This window comes from Penaeus monodon, chromosome 20 (genome assembly GCF_015228065.2).
Source record: "Penaeus monodon isolate SGIC_2016 chromosome 20, NSTDA_Pmon_1, whole genome shotgun sequence".
In the NCBI taxonomy this organism is placed as follows: domain Eukaryota; kingdom Metazoa; phylum Arthropoda; class Malacostraca; order Decapoda; family Penaeidae; genus Penaeus; species Penaeus monodon.
In genome coordinates this window covers 38723304-38724022 of record NC_051405.1, presented here as the reverse complement: position 1 = coordinate 38724022, position 719 = coordinate 38723304, and the positions used below count along the sequence as shown (strand labels likewise).

The 719-nt window shown below is 46.3% G+C and overlaps 1 protein-coding gene across 1 annotated transcript in view; it reads left to right on the top strand.

The window, feature by feature from the left end:
* The window catches only part of LOC119585807 (alkaline phosphatase, tissue-nonspecific isozyme-like), a gene marked incomplete at its 5' end in the record, with an annotated part of 89217 nt that overhangs the window by 77252 nt on the left and 11246 nt on the right, over nt 1-719 (top strand). The window contains 1 exon segment of the mRNA XM_037934527.1: nt 475-682. Coding sequence (XP_037790455.1) covers nt 475-682 — 208 coding nt within the window.

Below are 719 nucleotides of genomic sequence, written 5' to 3'. Positions count from 1 at the left end.
CAAATGCGTAATACAAACACCGAAAAAAATAGACAAAGCTTTCACTTTTCGAACTCAATGTAACCCGAGAGTAAGAGGAGGGAATCGTCGAGCGTTACAACCAACCCCAATCGTCTAATTTCCCTTTCCAAATGTAACCCGGATGAGCGATAAAAGATATGACCCTGACCTGTGATAACCCAGAGTCACGGATAATGGTCCTAACATGACTTCTTTTCGACCTGCCGACGTACAAAATCACCCTAACATGGCCTCGTTTTTTTCATCTTTCGAATAAAAAATAATGGATATAACTTATAATAATGGATATAACTACGACCTATACAATCATCCAACATAACCCCGTATTCATATCAAACTGAACACGACCCAGACCCACACAGTTACCACATACCACATCATCCCCATACCTCGCCTCATCAACCAACCCGATCTACACACAATAACCCACACGTAACCTCTTTTCTCCTGCAGGTGCTACTGGGAGGAGGTCGTCGCCACTGGATTCCCATGACCGAGTTTGACCGCGAGGAGAGAGACCAGAGAGGCCGAAGGACCGACGGGAGGAATCTTCTAGATGCTTGGGTTCACGACAAGAAGACACGTGACCTCCATGCTGAGTACGTGTGGAACAAGGCTCAGTTCGACAGCGTGGACCCGAGATACACTGATTATCTCCTAGGTGGGTGTTCGTCCATCTCTACGGCTTTCGGTTTTTG